Source organism: Notolepis coatsorum (genome assembly GCF_963971535.1).
Source record: "Notolepis coatsorum genome assembly, chromosome: 18".
Classification (NCBI taxonomy): Eukaryota; Metazoa; Chordata; class Actinopteri; order Aulopiformes; family Paralepididae; genus Notolepis; species Notolepis coatsorum.
In genome coordinates this window covers 38,933,371-38,953,855 of record NC_140182.1, presented here as the reverse complement: position 1 = coordinate 38,953,855, position 20,485 = coordinate 38,933,371, and the positions used below count along the sequence as shown (strand labels likewise).

The following is a 20,485-nucleotide window of genomic DNA, read 5'->3' as shown; positions in this document are numbered from 1 at the left end:
GGAGCGTTCTGCAAACAGCTGACCCAGCGCTCTGACCTCCTTGGTGAAATGTGTACATGTATGGGTTTTTTTTCTCCTCAGAGGGATATGCAAGGGATATATTTTCTCTTTACACTGTGTATTATGGTGCTTTTCTGCTTCTGTCAGATCAACGGCACGGTGACAGAGAACCTCTCCCTGATAGACGCTAAGAAGCTGATAGAGAGGTCAAAGGGCAAGCTAAAAATGGTGGTCCAGAGAGACGAGAGGGCAACACTACTGAACATCCCAGACCTTGACGACAGCATTCCTTCAGCCAACGCCTCGGACAGAGATGGTGAGAGACCTGCTTAACTGCTCCTGGGTGGAGCTGAAACCACTCGCACATGTCAAAACGCATCAGATACGACGCCCATCACTGTGTCCTTTATGAAAAGGTTGGATGGCCTTCTCTGGTTGAAAGGCGTAACTATCATTGGTATTTGTTTATTTTTAAAGTCCTTATTGGTAAACTTCCCCCTTACATTACAACACCGTTGGAATGGAATCTTGGAACCTATTCTACACGTTCAAATGACTGGTTGGTTCTTAGGGATCCTCCAGTTTGCCCTGAACTAGGAAAAACAGCTTTTTCCTTTTTGCCTATATGTATGAATCTACTGATAAACTGTGTCTTTGTTTTGCAAGCTCGCTGTCGCTGTAAATGAGGGTAACCTCAGTGTCTCATGAGTTGAAATAAAGGTTTGAAATGAAAATGTAATTACCGTAAACATTTTGTAAGTAAAGTAAAGTTGTTAACCGTTGAGTTCCTGTTTTTGATCAGACATTTCAGATATCCATTCTATGGCGTCCGACCATTCCAACCGATCGCACGACCGACACCGTAGCAGTCGCTCCCGCTCCCCGGACAGACGGTCGGAGCCCTCGGACCACTCCAGACACTCCCCCCCGCAGATCAGCAATGGCAGGTAAAACAACAGACACCTTCCGCGCTTCTCTTTATCCAACACGCCTTCTAGGACTGCCGGTTGTAACTGATGTTGTGTGTTTTAAATGTTACTTGTCCTTTCGGACAAGTTATGTTTTTGTAGGCTTTTATTGATTTTTGCTACCGAGCAGTCCGGTAGAGAGAGAGAGGGGAGGAATGGGAGATAGACCGGGGAAGACATTGGGCAAAGATCACCGGGTCCGGGAGTCGAACCCCGGGTCGGCCGTGTTGCACCGTAGTGCTGTATGCGGTGCGCCACTCGGGCGCCCCGATGTTGTGTGTTTTAAGAGGCCTGTCAGACTTGGGAGTTATTTCACTCCGGCCAAAAATACCATGCGTCAGTATTTTATTTTATCTATTTACTTTTAGATAATAGAAATATATATGAATAGCTATTTGTTAGCAATGCTAGTGGGGTTTACAAAACATTCAGGAACAGTTAGGGAGCTATTTTGGATGGCGCTACGCGAGACCTGCTTCACCCCCACCCCCCCGATTGACTCCCGATTTCTAACAAATCAGCCTCTTAAAAGAGTGTTCCTTTTTTTTTTTTGCTCAAGCTGAACGGTTATAACGGTCGGATGTATGCATGGAAAAATTATCTCTCTTTTGCATCTTGACCGGAAGAAAGTCACTGGCAAATGACCATAGTATTGTATCCATAGCTATAATATAGAATATAGTTATAGCTCTACAAACAAGGTGACGGATTCCTATCTATCTAGCGTTGACCTTGCTACAGAGGGCCACGTCTAATGGCTGGCACTGAAAGTGTTAATAATACATCCACAGAGCTTTTAGAAAGGTGAGGAATACAAGTATTTCTTCCCCCCTCAAAAAACGATTGATTAATGAATTTATCATAAAAAAAATGGTGTGGGTCCAAAAAGAATGTTGTTGATTATATGTATCCTCTCCCTACTTCCCATTTCCAAACGTGGAATGCACCTGATTGGATAAATGACATGCTGGTGCTCTAGTGCGACATCTAGTGGCTGAATGTTATCTATAGCACCTTTAACCCTGTAAGACCCTCGGTTGCAAAATTACTTAATCACTTTTAGCTATTAAAAAAAAATAAAAATCTGTAAATGATTATTATTCAAAGAAAATTTACATTTACATAGTCAATGGGTCCTGTTGTTCAGCCTCACAATGCTATTGGATAGTAAATGTGTTTATAGATCCCACATTCTGGCCTCTGAAGTTGATAATGTCAATTTAATTTGGGCCTTACAGATGATCTTCCACCAAACGTTTACTTGCATCTTTTGCCAGGTTCTGTCTAGTGTTTTTATACTGTCCTTTGTGTTCTCTTCTTATACACCTGACAGTTGGAGGATACCGTAAGTTTTGTGGTGTTGTCCCTGGAGATTTATAGAGTAGGGATGCACAGATATGAAAATGTCTGCCAATATCGATATTCACATTTCTGTAATGGCCTGATAATCAATATTACCGATGTTGATATGATCTGTATAAATAAAACCAATTTCTATGATAATCAAATTGTGTACATACAATTTTTGTACATACTGAATCAATGTTGGCCCACAATCCTACGCTGCATAATTTTCACATGCAAGTAACGTTACCCAAACAAACTCTGCATGACCAAAGAAATCATCAGTTGTACACATTGACCCAGTTTTGCTCATCGGATCGATGCAATCAATAAAAAGAAAAATGCTGATATGTGTTGGCTGATATACATGAGTTGTGCTCATCGGACCGATACTGAAAAAAATCACTATCATTGGCTGATACCGATATGGTCACCCATTTATCGTGCATCCCTATCACAGATAGTAAATAGCTAGTCTCAGTAGTAAATTGTGAATAGACATGAACTAGATTATTAGATCAGGGCATCTACAAGGTATTAAAAAGTCAGGAGATGAAATAATATTAAATATATGAAATGTTTTTGTATTCAAGTCGTTGTTTTTTGCGGGGCTCCTGGGAGCTTGTATGGAACGTGCAAACAAGTGCAGCCGCCAGTTCAGTGTCGCTATGTTTTATGTTTTTGCTAATGTGGTTGAGAAATTGGTATTCTGTAAATTGTATTAAAAAGTCTTACATTTAAATGCAAGATACCTTAGGGTAGAACTCCTTTTATCTCCTAGTATCTAAATGGAATATAAATGGAATATAAAATCCCAGCATAGTCGATGCTCGAATGAATCATAAACCCATAGCCATCGTTTCAATGAAGAGTACAGTACATCATCTCACCACTGCCCAGAGTGTAATTGGAGGGGCATGCGTCCTCACAAATACACATGCCTCTTTTGAAACCCTATAAATCTTTGATAAGCTCCTCGCCCTTGATACGTGACATTGTGAGTTTGCACTGTGAAGCTGGCATTTGGTTAACTGTGAAGGACTTTCACTTGATTGAAATATCGCCAGTCACGGTGTCTGACATCAATTATTAATCGAGGGGGGGACCTTGTTTTGACTCCGGGGGGCTCCAGGGTCACTGTCGCACGTGACACAGCCTGTGTAAGTGTCACATGATCTGTATCTCTGTAGGACACCGTTTTGAGTGCGCAGAACCGCATGTTTGGCACAAAGACGGTGTGCCTGTGTAACAATAGGCCAACAATGAGCCATCTACAACTATCCATGTCACCACGCTCTCCTTTATTGTACTGCGATGACTTGCCCTTCACTGCTGCTGCTGTTCACCTGCCTGTTTTGAGATCAAACTAGGGTTGTTCCATATATATATACCAGATATATCATGGAACGAGACAAAAATGTCTATTGATGTTGCAGAATTGCTTTACGTCAGTATTTTACTTAATTCTCGACCACATGTGCTGGAATAACAAACACGGAGGAACGTGACACAGAACAAAACTCCCCACAACACCGATAGTTGGCATGTGATAGAAATCAAGCGCACCCCATCTCACTGCATGCAGCAATACAAATGTCTCGCAAGAGCCCAGAGCGTTATCTGCATGGTGTTTTTATTGAATAGAAATGCATCAATCTGCTTTCGTGGACCACTGGAGGAGGATCCAATATTTAGCCTTCAGTTGTACCTTTATGTTTTTCTTTACTTGGTTGTTTTTAAAAGTATTATTCGGTTGCATCCAATTTTAAGTGAATCAAGTGGATTATTGCTAATTCATCATACCTACTCTAAAATCAAATCCATGGAAATTATTGGTTTTGCAAAAGATAAGTGAAAGCTACGGTAGAAAGATGCTGAGGTGAGATATGTTTTCTATGTGTGTGTGTGTATGTTTGTATGTGTGTGTGTGCGCGAGTACCTTTCATTTGTATTTAGTTCACATTCAGGATTATTAAAAAGTAGTCATGAAGTATGTGGTTATTTTATAGACAAATGTTTCATTGAATTAACAGAAAACATACTATATAGTGATGTATATCGTTATTGAGATAAGAAATGTCCCATATCGTGATAGAAGGCAAATGGCACTTTTGTCGAGAGGTCAAAACGAGGGATTTTGCTATGAAGACGCACAACAAGTTGGACTAATGTCTGCTTTTCTCAAACGCTTTACAGATACTTAATAATACGACTTATACGAGCCACTGTGATATTATTTCACTTCAAAGAACCTGTTTATTGTTTATTCGGATCCCCATTTGCTGTCACCTAGGCAACAGCTATTCTTCCTGGGGTCCACATAGAACAAAACCATACATACATACATACATACATACATACATACATACATACATACATACATACATACATACATACATACATACATACATACATACATATGTACCTATATTTACAAAAATTCAACAAAAGAAGAGAAAAATTAAGTAACAAAGAGTCAAATGCAAAGAAAGAGAATAATGGACACTTTCAAATAAAAAGTGGAGTTAAGAAATACATACACACACACACACACACACAAATAGTTGACACATTGAAATAAGAATAATAATAAAAAGATGTCAGGAATCAAACAATGGAAAAGAATAATAAAATAACAAACAACTTAAAACCAAAGCCCAAGAATAAAGAAAAAAAGAAAAAAATGAATATATATAATTAAGACTGTGAAACAAGAGCCATGCTATTCCTTAATCCATCCCCCTTTTTTTTTTTTTTTTTTTTTTTTTAATTGTAACATTTTGAGAGCTGGTTTGCTAACAGGGAGAAGAGGTCAGACCAGGTCTGTTTTTCTCTCAGTTCCAGGAGGCTGGCAGATGAATGCTGGGCCTCTTGCAGGACGTGTTGAATAAGCAGTTAATTTTCTCCAGCTTGCTGGAGCAACACACTCCTTCATGGCTACTTTGTTGCTCAGCTCCAGACTTCCAGTCTATTGAACAAAGGAGTGTGTATGTGTGTGTGTGTGCGTGTGTGTGTGTGTGTGTGCGTGTCTGTTATGTGCACACAGTCACTTCCCCCTCTTTCTGTGAAAAGGCAGTCATTTGCCACTAAAGTTGTGCCAGCGACCAGTCATGTGACCAGGAGCTTGGAGCTCTTCCACGAAGTGAGTTCTGAGAACAGAGACACATCACTGGGCACCATGCTTTACTTAACCATGTCTTAGTCTTAAACCACTACAATACACTTAATTAAGAAACACTGTACAGCCAGGGTTTCCGTTATCCGGCAATTACATTGTCCTTTTACCCGGAAAATCTGTCCGGGAAAAAGTCTGACATATTTAAATCTCTCTGGTTGTAATGTCCTGTGAAAATGCTTCCAGAGTTGGCCTGCTTGATCCCTGTCTCAAGCATGCCAGCAGAGAGAGGTGTGTTTCAGTAGCACCTTGACTCAATGGCTCAGCGCTGTCCGTGGTGCTGAACTGGACAGTTTATTTAACTTCACTCAACAACACAGGCAACAATCGGAGTCTTACGTCAACAACATTATGGCTAAACTATTTATTTTATTTGGAATGTATAGACAAAAAGTAGCCTACTTTAGTTTTTTTAAGCTCAATAAACACTAATATTTTACCGGAATTTCTCCTCCCATTTGTCAGGGACATTGAAATATTCCAGGACATGTGGACTGAACCCTGACACTCAACTAAGAAACACAGCATGCTTCACTTACCATTTTAGTCTCAAACCCCTACACTACACTAAGAAACACTGATCAGCCTGCTGTGTTTACCATGTCTTAGTCCTTAACCTCTACAATACACTAAGAAACACTGACCAGCCTGCTGTATTTACCATGTCTTAGTCCTTAACCTCTACAATACACTAAGAAACACTGACCAGCCTGCTGTAGTTACCATGTCTTAGTCCTTAACCTCTACACTACACTAAGAAACACTGACCAGCCTGCTGTATTTACCATGTCTTAGTCCTTAACCTCTACACTACACTAAGAAACACTGATCAGCCTGCTGTATTTACCATGTCTTAGTCCTTAACCTCTACAATACACTAAGAAACACTTACCAGCCTGCTGTATTTACCATGTCTTAGTCCTTAACCTCTACACTACACTAAGAAACACTGATCAGCCTGCTGTATTTACCATGTCTTAGTCCTTAACCTCTACACTACACTAAGAAACACTGACCAGCTTGCTGTATTTACCATGTCTTAGTCCTTAACCTCTACACTACACTAAGAAACACTGACCAGCCTGCTGTATTTACCATTTTTATTTAACCTTTATTTAACCAGGAAGTCCCATTGAGATACAAGATCTCTTTTGCAAGGGACCATGTCTTAGTCCTTAACCTCTACAATACACTCTGAGAAATGCACCAGAATAAAATGTCATTACTAGACCGAAACACTCTATATTGTGCCCAGAGATGGTGTGTAGTGGGTTAAGACCTCATGTACCCCAGCTGCATCTGGGGTTAAATCCCACCAGCGCCGCCTCCTCCTGCTATGTTTCCATCCAATTGTCACACGGATTTTAAGCAAACTCTTTAAATGTCGCAAAAAAGGTGAGATTCCATCAGTCGGTTTGAGGTAAATAAACACTACTGGAACATTGAACATAGCAACGTCAGTAGCAAACATCCCTTGGGGGGAAAGAACGGTGCTTGGCTGTCTAGAATTTATTACTGTTGGGCAGGTTCTTTCGTGTCAGCTCATATTAGGTCATATTTCTTATTTCCAAAGCAAGATGAAGACGGAGATGTGCAGGCCAGTATGAGGCACAAACCAACGGGCGTCTTGTAGGGGTGACTGGGGGCAGTTGTAACAGGGGCCAATGTAATTCAGTTAATGTTGCATAAAGGTATTAGGCCATGAGGAATAGGCCTTTATTATTATTATCCATGTGGTTAATGTGGCTGCGCCTAAAACAACATTCTAATGAAGATGTTACATTTGCACCCATGTGGTGTTTCAATAGTTCCCGGTCTCCTCTACATGCGAGCTGGACAGGAGGAGCGCATTTGACAATTCTGGAAAAGATGTAGTGGAGATCATTTAAAGGTGCTATAGATAAAAAAAATTATGTAGAGTAATAATAATCTAATAAAAAATACGGTATATAAAATACATCCACAGGGCTTTTAGAAAGGTGTGTAATAAGCAGTGTTGGGACTAACGCGTTACAAAGTAAAGCGTTACAGTAACGAAGTAACTTTTTGCCGTAACTAGTACTCTAACGCATTACTTTTTAAATTCAGTAACGCTGTTACCGTTACTAAATGGTTTGTTAGTTCGTTCCTGCGTTCTTTTTATGTAGATTCATAGCGAGCGTCCTCCTGACTCCTGTTTGATTTCGCCTGCGTTTGTTTTGTTTAATAATAGAGAGCGTCTGGTTTCCGCATTTCTGATTGGCCACTGACTGACGTTCTCTGACGTTCTCTGACCAGAGAGCGTCAGTCAGTGGCCACTGGCCAATCAGAAATGCGGAAACCAGAAATGCGGCTACGGAAAAGTAATAGACGCTCTCTATAGTAAACAAAAGTCAGGAGGACGCTCGCTATGAATCTACATAAAAAGAACGCAGTAACGAACTAACAAACCATTTAGCAACTACTTGGAGAGATAATTAATATACAACATGGAAACGAGATAAAGAACATGTTTGAGGGGCTGCTGGAGTCAGCTGGACTAACGTTACATCTCGACCGGACCACCGCAGACTTTGGTGAGTGCAATGTGTTCACTGAAACTCAAGTTGATCAATGAATGAATTGAATGAATGAATGAATGAATGAATGAATTTTTATTCACACACACACACGATACATTTTACATGCGAGTATCCTCATGTGATAACATGTCGCAAATTGTGTGCATGTGCCAGGTCTCCCAAGAAGCTATTTAAAGCTTTTGGAGGGAGCCTGAACACAGATACAAACAGAATATGAACAACAAAACAATAACAAAAAAACAAAAACAAAAACAAAACAAAACAATACAACGTGGGTAGGTTTACACACCTACCTACTAACTGACATATAACAGAGATACATAATACAGACAATTTTATTCCTAAGTTATAATTTTAATTAGAGATATGATTTTAGCAGTTCCTCTTTCAGTGATTTTTTAAAGGTTTTAAAGGTATTAGTCATTTTTAGATTTTCATCAAGCTTGTTCCAGATCTGTGGACCCCTGCATGCTATGCTTAGGCTAGCACAATTTAGCCTTCTCCTCTTGCCAGATATAAGATGCTTGTTTCTTGTGTTGTGGATGTGCAGTGGTTGGCAGACTGGGACAAGCTCAGACAGTCTGTGATTCATGTTGTTGACAACTTGATACATAATTGATGCGTTTTGATGAATGTTAAATTCAGCGAGCCTCAGGAGACCAAAGCGATGGAAAAGAGGCTTTGAGGGCGCTCGATACCTGGACCATGACAGCACTCGTAGTACCCTCTTTTGTAGGCTTTCTAGTTTTTTGAGATGGCTGGGGTATGTGTTGCACCATATGACGTTACAGTAATTAATGAGGGGTTCAAACAGGGTTTTGTATAAAGTGAGAAGGGCAGGCAAGGGAAGAAAATGACGTATTTTGCAGAATAAGCCAACATATTTGGACAGTTTTGTTTGTAGGTATTTTATGTGGCATTTGAAGTTGAGTGACTCATCGATGATGACCCCCAGGAATTTTGTGGACGCCACTCTTGACAGCTCCTTTCCATTTATTTTTATGCACATGTGATGTGTGTGCATCCGATTTGAGTGGAAGACAATAAAGTTTGTTTTGCTGAGATTTAGTGATAACTTGTTGCATTTGAACCAGGTGTCCACTTTTTGTAGTTCTGTATTGAGTAGATCTTGTAGCTCGAGTGGATTTTTATGTGACAGAAACAAATTAGTGTCATCAGCGAATATAACTTTGTGCAGAAGTACAGATGAGTTGACAAAGTCATTTATATAGAGAATAAATAGTAAAGGCCCTAGAATTGACCCCTGGGGGACCCCATATTTGATGTCCATTTTTATTGATTTGTGATTTTTTATATCGACGTACTGTTGCCTACCATGTAAATAGCTACTGAACCAGTTGAGAGCCAGACCCCTTATGCCATAATGGTGTAGTTTCCCAAGTAGAATGGTGAAGTCAATGGTGTCAAAAGCCTTTGATAGATCCAGGAAAACGCCCACCCCACAATCACCCTGATCAATGGCATCATGTATTTTTTTCTATTAGGTCTAATATTGCCATGTTTGTAGTTCTTTTTTTCCTGAAGCCGTATTGTGAATTGGTGAGTATATCTAGCTTGGTGGTGTATTAGCTTAATCTATTGTACACAACTCTCTCATAGACTTTGGATAGAGCTGGTAATACGGATATTGGACGGTAATTATTAATACTATTTTTGTCACCTGATTTATATATGGGTATTATTCTCCCAATTTTGATGTTTTTTGGCACCACACCATGTAGTAAGGACAAATTAATACAGTGAGCGAGTGGTCTGACTATAATATTGGCTATGGCTATTAGGATTTTGCTGCATATTCCATCAGCACCGGCTGTGCGAGTGTCCTTCATCTTCATGATAATGTTGAATAGTTCATCATGGTCAGTTGGTTTCATGAAAAAAGAGTTAATATAGTTACCTGATAAATACTGTTTAAAAGACACACCCCACACAATCAACGGATTTTGACTGTACGAAATCTGCCAGGGAATCTCATAATACTAATCAAACAATATAAATATAGTCATTTCATGCACAATTGATATCCTAACTATTCTAACGTTGCAATGCTTTGATTGATATCTTAAACAACGTTGCAAGATGGTCATAATGAAACACTCCGGCGACATCAAGGCTGTTCCTTCAACCGGCGCACTTCTTATTATATCGACTCGGGACAACATTTGTTTGTGTCAGATTTGTGTTTGTATCTAGACCACATTGATTAGCAGAGTTCAGTGATGTGAATGGAAACTGTCAAGTTGATGAACCGATTTTGAGTATCTGGGGCATGGGACTCGGGAGAAATTTTTATTTATTTTTTAATAACTAAATAGTTACTTTTCACAGTAACTCATTACTTTTGGGTGTAAGTAACTAGTAAAGTAACAAAGTTACTTTGAAATGAAGTAACTAGTAAAGTAACTGAGTTACTATTTTTCAGTAACTAGCACAACACTGAAGTGTATTAACCTTAATCATAAAGTATTGCTTCCCCCCCAAAAGAATATTGATTAATACATTCAGTACAGTTAATCAGTTAAAATGTTTTTGCGGGTCCAAAAGAATGTTGGTTACATGTTGCAGGCATATATCCCTCCTTACTTCCTATTTTGCCACGTGGAATGCACCTGAATGGATAAATGACATGCTGGTGCTCTAGTGCGACATCTAGTGGTTGAATGTTGTATATAACACCTTTTTAAAGACCGCATTTGGCTGCATAATTTCGGAATGTTTACAGTAAATCCCCTTCATAATTGTTGTCCAATGTGACCGAACAGCTGATCAGTCACATCCAGCTTCTCTAATGTGATAACCTCATAATGTTCATAACACGACTTGGATGGAAACACAGTTCACGTCGGCTCTCGCCTGCCTTTCTACAGTCTCAATTAAATGAGAAAATACCAAAGGGACTGGCCAGTTCTCTGAGTTATCACAGTTCGGTTATCTGATAATTACCCACAGGAGGCCTTTGGCCAGGCTGTGTATATCAATCTGCTTGACCTTACCGTTTTAAAAAGCTGCCGTTTGAAGTCCATCCTCTCCTGGTCGTTAGCCAGAGAGCCACACAGTGAAACTCACCTGGAGGACTCTCTCCTCTTTGCCACTTCTGATAAGCTGCTCTAAAAATAGACTACAATAGAGAGGACAGGCAGAGTGGTGACCTTCAAGACCATGGACGAGCTGTCCCATTTCAACCCTTTTTTCTCTTTTTTTCCTCTTTTATTCCCTCTGGTCAGTGTATGTCTATCGCAGTCAGGAGAGCTTTGAGAAGTTCATCTCATCAAGGTCAGAGTAATTTATTACCAGAGATTGGCCAGGTCGGATAGTATGGTCCACCTTTATCATAGTGAGTCATAAGCCACTGACACTCTAGAACTCTTTTTGAAACCTCAAAGTAATAAATGACTCTGGTCAAGGTTATGCATCTAACTTTGAATGGTGCAGTCTTGGTGCGGATTCTGTAGCCACAAATACTCCCCAAATATAAATTAATGTATTAATTAATAAAACTGACAGCCCATGCAGAGCAGTGCTTCTCTCCTGGGTGCCAGCTGGTGCAGGGTGAACCAAAGTCAACAAAGAAAACATTGTACGTAGGGAGCGTTGATCCACTTCACCCCTTGCTGGCACAGCCCCTTTCCCCTCCCCTCCCTCATTAAAGCCCCCTTGAAACGGCTAGCTGAATGCTATTTGATTCTGCATATTTACCTGTTTCCTGTAAAAACAGGAAGCTAGGGGGAGGGACTTGTCACAGATATTGATTGGCGTTTACGGTAGTCAATAGCACTGAATGCGCATTACGGTCAACCCATTAGCTAGCAAGCTAGCAACGTTATGCAACATCAAGCTAACGTTAGCTAACATTGGTTTTGTTAACGAGCGCTAGCTTAGTTACAATGTGCTGTAAATGTCATTCTAGAAAGCATTTAATTGGGACACAAAATAAGTATTACTGTATGCAGCGTTTTGGCAGATAATGTGTTTTGGGTGATAAGGTGTTTTGGCAGATAAGGTGTTTTGGGTGATAGTTGTGCATTTTTCGTCCAACACAGCTTTATTGGATGAAAAACAAACAACGTTTGTGGAAAATGTGCAAAATACATGACGTAATTTTATGTCAATTGTTCCATGAGTTGTTATTTTCTCCAGTTCACGAGTCATAACATCAATATAAGGGATCTGGCTACACTAGCCTGCTTGCAGCTGTATTTTCTACTATTAGTTTTTATATGTATCCAATTACAGAGACGTTTATGTATTTTGTACTCTTGATATTTATTGTATCTTTATGGAAATGTATACATTTTAGATCTACATTTGAGATAACTTCTTAGTATTATGAATGATCTTTATTGTTTGTCATAATATTTTAAGGTACAGCAAAATGTCTCACAGCTTCTCACAATAAAAACAAACTGTACCAGAGAAATAGTGTAACTAATAAGACAACAAAACAACTGTTAAATAAATAAGAGCAGTATAAATAAGTATCATGTATCATCGTTATCATGGAAATGTAATATTTTAGATCTACTTTGTAATCCTGTGCATTATTAGTTATACTTGGTATAACTACTATAGATGCTATCTCTTGTTACTGACTTCAAGTGGTTTTGAATGGGAATTTCAACTCAAATTCATATTTAGTTTTTATGTATTCTGTTAATAAAATAGTGTTAATCTTAACTCATTCGATATTTGTATTCATTATTCATCCAGGGACCTTGGTGTTACCATAGGGAATGAGTCTGAGATCGCCGGCGGTATCAAGCACCCTTTGAAACCTTGTATCTTGGCCTGTGCAACGGTCAAATGTCACCGGGCTCACTTTTCTTTGTCAGGCGAATGGAGCGGTTATAACGATCGGATTGAGAAGCGTTAAATGCTCCCGATGCATGATGTGTGGTGGATTATGTTGGCGACACGATCGACACCAATACTGGGAGTCGCGATCAGATAATTGGAATATTCTTTTTGGGGTACATCCTAGTGAAGGTAAGGGCTATATGATGTCAATCCTACCTTGATCCAACCATGTCTTCACCCCGATCGCAACATGTCTATGTAACGTTACTCCACAATGTATGCCGTTGGTGACGATCAAAGCATCAAAAAAAGCATCAGCCTTTCAGGAATTACCCCAGACCACGCTATAACTATACTTATATTCACCACGGTATAACACGGGAACGTATGGATGGAAAAATGCATTCTTTTTCACATATTGAACGATAGATAGGTGATGTCAAATGGGCCATAGTATTGTATCCATAGCTATAATATAGAATATAGTTATAGCTCTACAAACAAGGTGACGCACTCCTATCTTTTAAAGCCTGGCAGTGCTAGAATGGGGCCCGTCTAATCCCCGGCGGTCAATGAGTTAATAGAGGAGGTGTAGCCAGACAAATATTGTTTGATGGACACAGTGTCAGCATCACCAATGCCAGAAAGGCGTTTGAGTGGCAGAATATTTCAGATGCCGTGAATGCTGGTAGCTCAGAGGTGCGGACCATGGCAGTGCATGGTGAGAGACCATGGCAGAGCCCGGTGAGAGACCATGGCAGTGCCCGGTGAGAAACAGGAGGACGGACAGAGATCCAACAGGACAGCCCTGGGTAGTTGGAAACAGCTCATGAGCCACTCGTCACCATTGGCCACTAGGTCATTGGCCAGTAGGTCTTGCCGGTCCCTGAAGACTCACTCTCTCCAAACTCCTTCATCATCCAACAGTAGTACCAAATAGAGCAGCCATTGTGCGTCATTACGCATTGGAATTGCATGCCTTTTTATACCAACCCACAGACATGACATTATATGGAACAGGTGCGAAGCTCAATGACAATATATTAACCATGATTGATTATATTGATTCTATATCCATAAATAAAATCAAACTATGCCCGACTGAGGCATTGAATATGGCATCAGTTTAAATGTAGCCCTAAACAGATTATTTAGCCTACCATCTAGAACAGGGGTTCCCAAACTTTTCAGGCCGCGACCCCCAAATAACGGTGTCAGAGAGCCGCGACCCCCACTATTATAGGAGGTAAAAAAAGAATTAAAAAATATATTATAATTGTATTATATTATTATTATTATTTTTTTTATGGAAATGTATGGTTTAAACATGCAAATGTTCAAACGCACACACACTAATAAGCATTGGAGGCTTTTAACCAGGGCCGGACTGGGGAAATCATTCAGGCCAGAAAATATAGCCCCAGTCAGGCCACTTTTTAAGCAGGGGGTCTGGGGGTCCCCCACCAGGAAATGTTTTGTTACAAAGACTTCATTTCCTGCATTCTGGTGCAGGAATTTTTTAATTTGTACCCTTTAAATGTAATGGCATCACAAATTATTGTTAAAAAACAGGCTAGCATATGTATGATTAGCAACAACACTGATTTTGATGGATTTTCAGTTTTTTTGTAATCTCAGATTGAAAAAAATACAATCTTTTATTCAACTTCAGCCCTGATCATAACACCACATATTCATTTTATAATTCTAACCCTTTAAATGCCAGTGTGTGTGATGGCATATATTTGCAATATATCAAATGCAAAGTAGATTTTTCTGGGGGGGATTATTACAGGCTAGCATGTGTCAATGATTAGCAACAACAGTTTTTTGTAAGGGTCCCGCCTCCACCAATCACATGCGGCTCCCTTTGTGTGTGTGTGAGAGCAAGAGAGAGAGAGATAGTTCTCCAACTTGTGTGAGTTGCAGTGATCTCCTGGTTGTTCCCCACCTAGGTTATCTAACTATTGCGCTGCTGCAACTAGAAACACTGGCCTGGCCTGCTTCTAAGTTCAGTGGCCTGACTGCATAAAAAAATAAAATGTTCCCCTTTTTTGCATGTTGACTGGAAGAAACTCACTGACAATCAGCAACGTTATTAGATCCGTAGCTATAATATTTAATATAGTTTTCAGCACTGCAAACAGGGCATTCTCCTCAAAAAGCGCTGGCACACAACGGCCCAATGCCCATAGAGCCCTCTGGCGTTCAATGTGTTAAGTATCCTGGTGTTGCGCTGGAGTATTGAAAACATGTGTTGTTTCTGTCCCCAGTCACAGAAGTGATGAGAGGCTCTCCAAGCCAGCTTCCACACCAGCCAAGCTCCCTGAGGAGATTCCTCTGCCCAAGCCCATGGAGGCAGCTGTCACCAGGGAGGAGAAACTGCTCCCTCCACTACCAGGTGTGTGTCTCCTGACAGTGTCTTCAGGCATCCTTCTTCCATGTCGGTCACTAACAGTAAAAAACCTCTCCACTTTATTGTATATTCGGTCCTGATTGAGTAGGAAACTGCTGTAAAGCGGTAAGAGGGGCGTCTTGTTTGTGTGTCATTTGTGCTCTTTGTGTAAAAGCTCCAGCTTCCACAAAGTGAACTCCAGCTGCTGAGCCAAACGCCATGAGTTGATGGACTCTGACGTTGTTCCCCAGCCAGTTTGACCTCAGCGCTCAGGATGCTGTGTGTCTGAGAACACCTCGCCTGCATGTTCTCCAGCTGGATGTCTGCATTAGTCAAGGTCCTTGACGTGCTTAAAGTGCTTGATTTTTGACCAAAAAAAGCCAAGGCCTGGAATTCCTTGAAAACAGCCCATTTCTTTACAATGTGCTTAAAAAGTCATTGAAATTCAAATCAACCATTCCCATTGAAAGTTTTGTTCATCCATGATAAAATTGTTCTGAATCAAGAAATTAAATGGTTTTTATTTAAAGTGTAACTAATTGTCGGAAATAAATATTGGATCCAAATTTCTTTCTATAAAAAACAGCATTTAAAAGTGAATTGTATCCTTTTTACATGCCCTTTTTAAAATGAAAAATAGTGCTTAGGAAAGTACTTGAAAGTCCTTGCGCTTTCTTTCGGTTTAAAACCATATATATGGTCGGTTTATTTGCTCAGCTGTTTAGTATTGATCATTAGTATTGCCATATCGATGGTGGCTCAGGAGGTAGAGTGGTCATCTGAAGGTTCCCGGTTCAATTCTGACTCCCCGGCAGCGTGTCGAAGTGTCCTTGGGGCAAAGACAATCAACTCCTTAATTGCTCCCGATGAGCAGGTTGGCACCTTGCATGGTTGCCTCCGCCATCGATGTGTGAATGAATGTAAGGCATAAGTTGTAAAGCGCTTTGGATAAAATGGATATATAAATGCAGTCCATTGGCCATTAGTAACCTACGTTTGTGTTTTTGTTCAGAGCCCAAGCCAGTCTATGCACAGCCGGGTCAGCCCGATGTGGACCTGCCAGTCAGCCCTTCTGACGCTCCTGCGCCCAGTGCTGCTCATGATGACAGCATCCTACGGTAATTTCTTTCTCCAAATCCTTTTTGCCAATTTTTTATCATTTAACCTCTTAAGCCCTAGCCATATTTTCAGAAAATTCGCCTAAAAGTACATACCCAAGTAAATGGAAGATTGCTCCACTTCTACAAGGTCCATTTGCATGTTCTTGGTATCTAGGGACTAGGGCTGAGCCCAAACGTTTGAAGGTTCGGACCTTCGTTCGTTACGTTGGCACTCAAATCTTAATGAATGGATTTGGACCTCTGCTTTATTTTCTTTTAAATTCTTCGTTTTTTATTTATTCATTTATTTTACAATAAATATATATATCACAATGTGATATATATCAGAATATCACAGTACTATGTTGTGTTTACAATAATTTGAAAGTCATGCACGAAGACACAGACACAACACAGTCTAATCTGCATGAATCAATCATGCAAAAAAGAGAGAGAGAGAGAGACTCACTCATACTCACCCATCCATCTTATTTCATAATACAAAGTTTCCCAATGGACGTTTGGATTAAACCAAGTTGTATGCAGTGATGCTGAACTTTCCCAGTGGAACACAAGTTACTTAATGTTACACAAGTCGCGCTATGCACGTTTAGCTTGCTAACATTAAGATAGCAGGAGCCGTCTGCCAACAAAGATGTTGTTTCAACAAATGTATTCACAAATTGGATTACCATCCAAACGTTATTGAAGACTCCTGTGACCAGTAAGTACTACTACTTTTACTAACGATCTTTGACCGCAGCAATATGCGCATAATGTTCTACATTATATGTGTAAATGTGCGCTACAGGTATGTGCCTAAAGTCAAGACTCGACAGTACTGAACCGGACATTTTTTTTAGGAGCATATGTGACAGTTCGATGACCTAAACTAACGTTAGCTGCTAATGTCAACCAAGCTGGTCTCCCCCTGGTTTATTTCTCCTACAGTGAGGGTTAGTCTCTCTCTCTCTCTCCATCCATTTTTCCATCTTTGTCAGTGAATAACACCATGCTAACATTGACCAGACGTGAAAAACACTGAGCTCATTCAGCACCTTCTTGAGATCAAGTGTACAAAATGTTTATTAATAAAGGGCAGATGATTTACAGGTTTTTTTGTAGATACAGTACTGAATTTTGCCATCCAGACACATGCCATTTGAAATATGAATAGAATATAAAATAGCAGGCTTATAAATTACCTTATTATGGCCAAGTCACACATCTATGGATCGGGCCAAACCTCCTCTTTCCAATGGCAGAGTTCAAATCTGGATTTAGTACCACCAGGCGCCCCTGACAGGGCAGCAAAAACCCGTGAATCTACTGTAAGTACAGTTACTTTTTTGTAATGTAAATAGCTCCGCCATTTTTCATCTGATTGAGCTGTGTTTTTTCCCAGACATTCACAGAAAGGTAAATAAACGAACTATGTTCTATTTTATGGCAATAATGTTGGAAAATTATTTTATGTCAGACGGCTCAAACTTTGACAGAGGCTGGCGTGAGCTGGGTAGTGTAGTTTTAAAAACAGAATTCCCATGTTTGTAGTGGGCGGAGATGGAGCAACAGATACATGCAGTGACCACATGCACACATGGCGACAGCAGAACCACAGTATACAAGAAAAATTGTGAAATAGAGCAATAGATAGAACCACTGCAAGCGCATCGACACAGGGTGAGATACGAGACAACAGCCCAGGGCTGCATGCCCCGTGGGGGCAGGAGGAGCCACTCAGAAGGTTCAGCACTGCAGGCCAGACAGAAGGCGGCACGAAGCCGTTCCGCGGGACCGGCCGAGACAGAGACAGAGGCCAAAAGGTTCTCCCATGTCTGCAGAAAAGCAGACATGGGAGAAAATAGACATCCTAACTAAACTAGACAGATTAATCTAAAGGTCAGTCCCCGACCAGGTGAGATCAGGGTAGGTTGAAGGAGAGAGAGAAAAGATGGGTCTTAAGCAGGGATTTAAAAGCTTCGACAGAGCAGGCGCCCCTGACGACGGCAGGTAATTTGTTCCACAGGTAGGGAGCGCGGTAGACAAAGGCTCTGTGGCCGGCGGATTTCTTTTTAACCCTAGGAATCGATAGAAGCCCCGCATTTTGTGAGCGCAGAGCACGAGCGGGCGAGTATCAGCAGATGAGATCGGATAGATAGAGCGGTGCAAGCCCATTTCAAATTTTGTAGGTGAGGAGTAGCACTTTAAAGTCAGATCGGGCTTGAATAGGAAGCCAGTGTAGGGCGGCCAAAACTGGTGTGATGTGATCAAATTTTCTAGTTCTAGTTAGTATCCGTGCAGCCGCATTTTGCACGAGTTGAAGATTTTTGATGCTTGAATTAGGTAGGCCTGAAAAAAGTGCATTACAGTAGTGCAGACGTGATGAGACAAAAGCATGAATCAGGGTTTCAGCATCAGCCAGAGTTAAAATGGGGCGAATCTTGGCGATATTACGAAGATGGAAGAAGGCAATTTTGGTGACATTTTTTATATGTGCATTAAATGAGAGGGAGGAATAAAAAATTACTCAGAGGTTTTCATTGGTAAACAAACGTAGTGCTGAAAATATACCCTTTGACTGCTGTTTTGACACGGTTAAGGTCTTTACTCTTGGCTACATTTGAAAAAGAAACGCAACATTAATTAGTACGTTCTGTATTGATCGATTTATGGCGTGATATGAATCTCGGCCCTGTACCGCGCCCGTCGGACTTAATTGGTTAAGGTTATCAATTTTCTCACCCTGAGCTTTTAAAAAGGTGCAAAATAAAAATAGCTTTCCCCCCCAAGAAAATTATTAATTAATGAATTTATCATTAACTCATTAGGCACCACGCCCTTTCCCCATCTGTACTCAATGGTGCCAGCGTTATTGACAATTGTTACGATGTTTGCAGACCCATCGTGTGTTCTGTATTATAGCTATGGAGACAATAGTATGGATAATTTGACAGGCATTGTTCATAGTCCATCACTGACTAACTAGTTCATTTCTACATACTGTAGTTTGTGCTCTATTACACGCTAAACATCGCCCCTTTCCAAAATAATCCAGTCTTGTTTCATAGATCGCGAGATATGACGCGTTATATGTAATATGCCCAAATCGTTCTGGTTGATCGCCTGAAACCCCAAATACTTCCAAATCAAAGGTATATACCATGTACATATGTGTCTTCACAAAATCATCAATCCGGGGGGGGGGTGGGGGGACTGCGATCGTGTTTGTCAAGCATGTTTTACGTCCGGTAAAACACAACACTGATCGGTACAGAAGCATGTTTTACGTAAAGAAAATACCAGCAGGTTACCTAAGATAGACCTTACCTCAGTCAGAAAGTACTCCAAAATGAATAAATCCCAGTCGATCCCATGGCGATCGCAATTACTCATGTATATTGGGCATGGCTACCATATGGGAAAGAATAGCTCTGAGGGACCAAATCTTCCACCGATTACTATGTTGTGATCCACTCCTAGGCGGAAACAACAAAAGTGATATCCCCAGTTCAAAAGGTAGGCGATACTGCCACCTGGTAAGATTTGATCGTCATTGCAATTCCAACGTAGGCAGATGAGCCAGGGAGCTCTGGCCGAGTGTATAGAACGGGGATCAAAGGAAAAATATCAAAGGATCTAAAAACGAGATATTACTCAGCGGTTAGCAGCGAAATACGAGATATTACGTTTTTGGCCGTCAATGAGTTAATAAGAAATTCAAATGAATGAGTCAAAAATGATTGTTATTGTTTACATGTTGCACGCATATATCCCCTCCCTACTTCCCATTTCCCCACGTGGAATGCATCTGATTGGATAAATGATAAAAGTGCTGGTGCTCTAGTGCGACATCTAGTGGCTGAATGTTATCTTTAATAGCACCTTTAAAGCCCAACCTCCAGGTTAAACCCTACTGATCAATTATGGGTAGTTTACATCATTGGTATATAATTTCATTATTTATTTTTTTCCATTTGACACCGGAAATGCCACTCTGAAAGAGTTAAAAAGGTCCACGCACGAATAACATGCACGCGTGAATCAAAAAAGCTTATCAAACGCCGACGTCACTACAGGTGCATATTAATGAGCCGAATCTAAAAGCTTATCAGACGCTAGCACGG

At 40.5% G+C, this 20,485-nt stretch overlaps 1 protein-coding gene across 3 annotated transcripts in view; it reads left to right on the top strand.

Annotated features, from left to right (window-relative positions):
- tjp1b (tight junction protein 1b) overlaps positions 1-20,485 on the top strand; it is a 112,897-nt gene that overhangs the window by 55,429 nt on the left and 36,983 nt on the right. For all 3 annotated transcript variants that reach the window (XM_084335426.1, XM_084335425.1, XM_084335427.1), the window contains exons 7-10: positions 148-316; positions 803-947; positions 15,137-15,264; positions 16,271-16,376. In XM_084335426.1, the coding sequence (XP_084191552.1) occupies positions 148-316; positions 803-947; positions 15,137-15,264; positions 16,271-16,376 (548 nt within the window). The remainder of the gene's footprint in view (positions 1-147; positions 317-802; positions 948-15,136; positions 15,265-16,270; positions 16,377-20,485) is intronic.